This window comes from Oryzias melastigma, linkage group LG12 (assembly GCF_002922805.2).
Source record: "Oryzias melastigma strain HK-1 linkage group LG12, ASM292280v2, whole genome shotgun sequence".
NCBI lineage: Eukaryota > Metazoa > Chordata > Actinopteri > Beloniformes > Adrianichthyidae > Oryzias > Oryzias melastigma.
This window is the reverse complement of record NC_050523.1, coordinates 8,259,523-8,261,024: the sequence shown is the minus strand read 5'-3', so window position 1 is coordinate 8,261,024 and position 1,502 is coordinate 8,259,523. Positions and strand designations below refer to the sequence as shown.

General features: G+C 39.8%; 1 protein-coding gene across 2 annotated transcripts in view; it reads right to left on the bottom strand.

The window, feature by feature from the left end:
• The window catches only part of prune2 (prune homolog 2 with BCH domain), a 13,009-nt gene that overhangs the window by 8,142 nt on the left and 3,365 nt on the right, over window positions 1-1,502 (bottom strand). For both annotated transcript variants that reach the window (XM_024299146.2, XM_024299145.2), the window contains exons 3-4: window positions 1,232-1,432; window positions 979-1,155 (exon numbers count right to left, since the gene is read on the bottom strand). In XM_024299146.2, the coding sequence (XP_024154914.1) occupies window positions 979-1,155; window positions 1,232-1,432 (378 nt within the window). The remainder of the gene's footprint in view (window positions 1-978; window positions 1,156-1,231; window positions 1,433-1,502) is intronic.

The following is a 1,502-nucleotide window of genomic DNA, read 5'->3' as shown; positions in this document are numbered from 1 at the left end:
TTTTGACAGAATATATATACTTATTGAGATCAAAATATTGAAAATTATTAAAGATTTAGGTTGATTTATTCTGGAATAATTTTCTCGGCTGTTTTTATTCATAATTATGTTCAAAAAGTTACATTTTAAAAGTTTTAACAATTTTGTTTTTTTTATGTATTCAGTAAATGTTTGTCCTGTTTCGACACGCATGTTTTGGATTTAGGCTGCCTGTGCAAATTAGTTTGACACCTCGGATTTAGGGGGTTGGGTCATTGACTGTATGTGAGAACTGGACTGAGTGCATCCCAAATTGGAAGTACCCGTTGGTTCAACAAACCCAAAATCCTATAGACTTCTATTGAGAAATAAACAGCTATACACTTACATTTATCAGAAAAAAACTTCTTTTTTTTTGACATCTTCTTGCTATTTCTTACTTTTTTAAATATTTGTGAAAGTTTTCCAAGTTAAAGACAAATCTGACTTGAATCAATCACTGTTTATTGACATCTTGTTCCAACAAGGCGACGTCCATATTGAGAAGAAGTTCCAGCTGAATTGACTTTATTTAGTTCGAACCAGAAGTAAGCCAATTTTTGGCTCACTCGATCCAGTTCTCTCATATACAGTCAATAGGTTGGATTGGGGGTTGAGCTACCAAATAGTTTCTTCGCCTGGTCGGGACTGCAGCCCACCCCTCCCCCAAAGGAATGAGTTGAATGTTGTGAACGATTTCCAAGAAGTAAAAAAGCTTGATGACTTCCTTGAACCCCTAGTGGTGATTTGGTGAACTACCCTGTTTTTTAAATGAGCTTCAATCCGGAAGTCAATAGTATGTTGCTGGATCCAGACTCAAAAGGCACTTTCCCATCATTTTTTAAGCTGTTTGTTCATAACTGTGCTGCTAAAAACAGTTTTAAACCTCACTGACAAATTTTCCAATTCATTCAATCAGTGAAGCAAAAACAAAAACTATTTAAGGTCTTCAACATTCACCTCCATGGGAGATGACTCTCATGTACGGCTCAATGATCTTCATGTTGATGCGATGTTCCTGCTCTCCAATGACGACGCTCCTCCATAGCCTGGCGTCCTGCCGCTCTTCCTCTGCGCTGTACGTCGGGATTGTGTTGTAGGACTCATTCGACCCGCTTCTGTTAGCCGCGCTGGGCTCTGGTATTTAAAGACATTAAGCCGTTTAGAAGATTGACATCTGCCGGCTTCTCCAAAAGTGGGTTCTCTTTCTTACCTTCCCAGTCCAGCTCGTGGTCTGTGTAGTCGAGGTAGTCTCCCTCATCTGGAGTGTCGAGGTCATCTACATTGATGTCCAGATCGTCTGGTGTCTCCCCCAAGTCATCCTCGCTTTGGTCCAGAGACAAACTGATTCGAGGAGCAGAGAGCTTCTTCCTCTGACTGGAAGCTCCTTGAAGGGATAAAGATGAAGGAGGCACTAAAAACAAAAGAGTGAACAAGTTAGGAGTGTTTAACCACTTTTTACACTCATTTAGTTTCTTTTCATG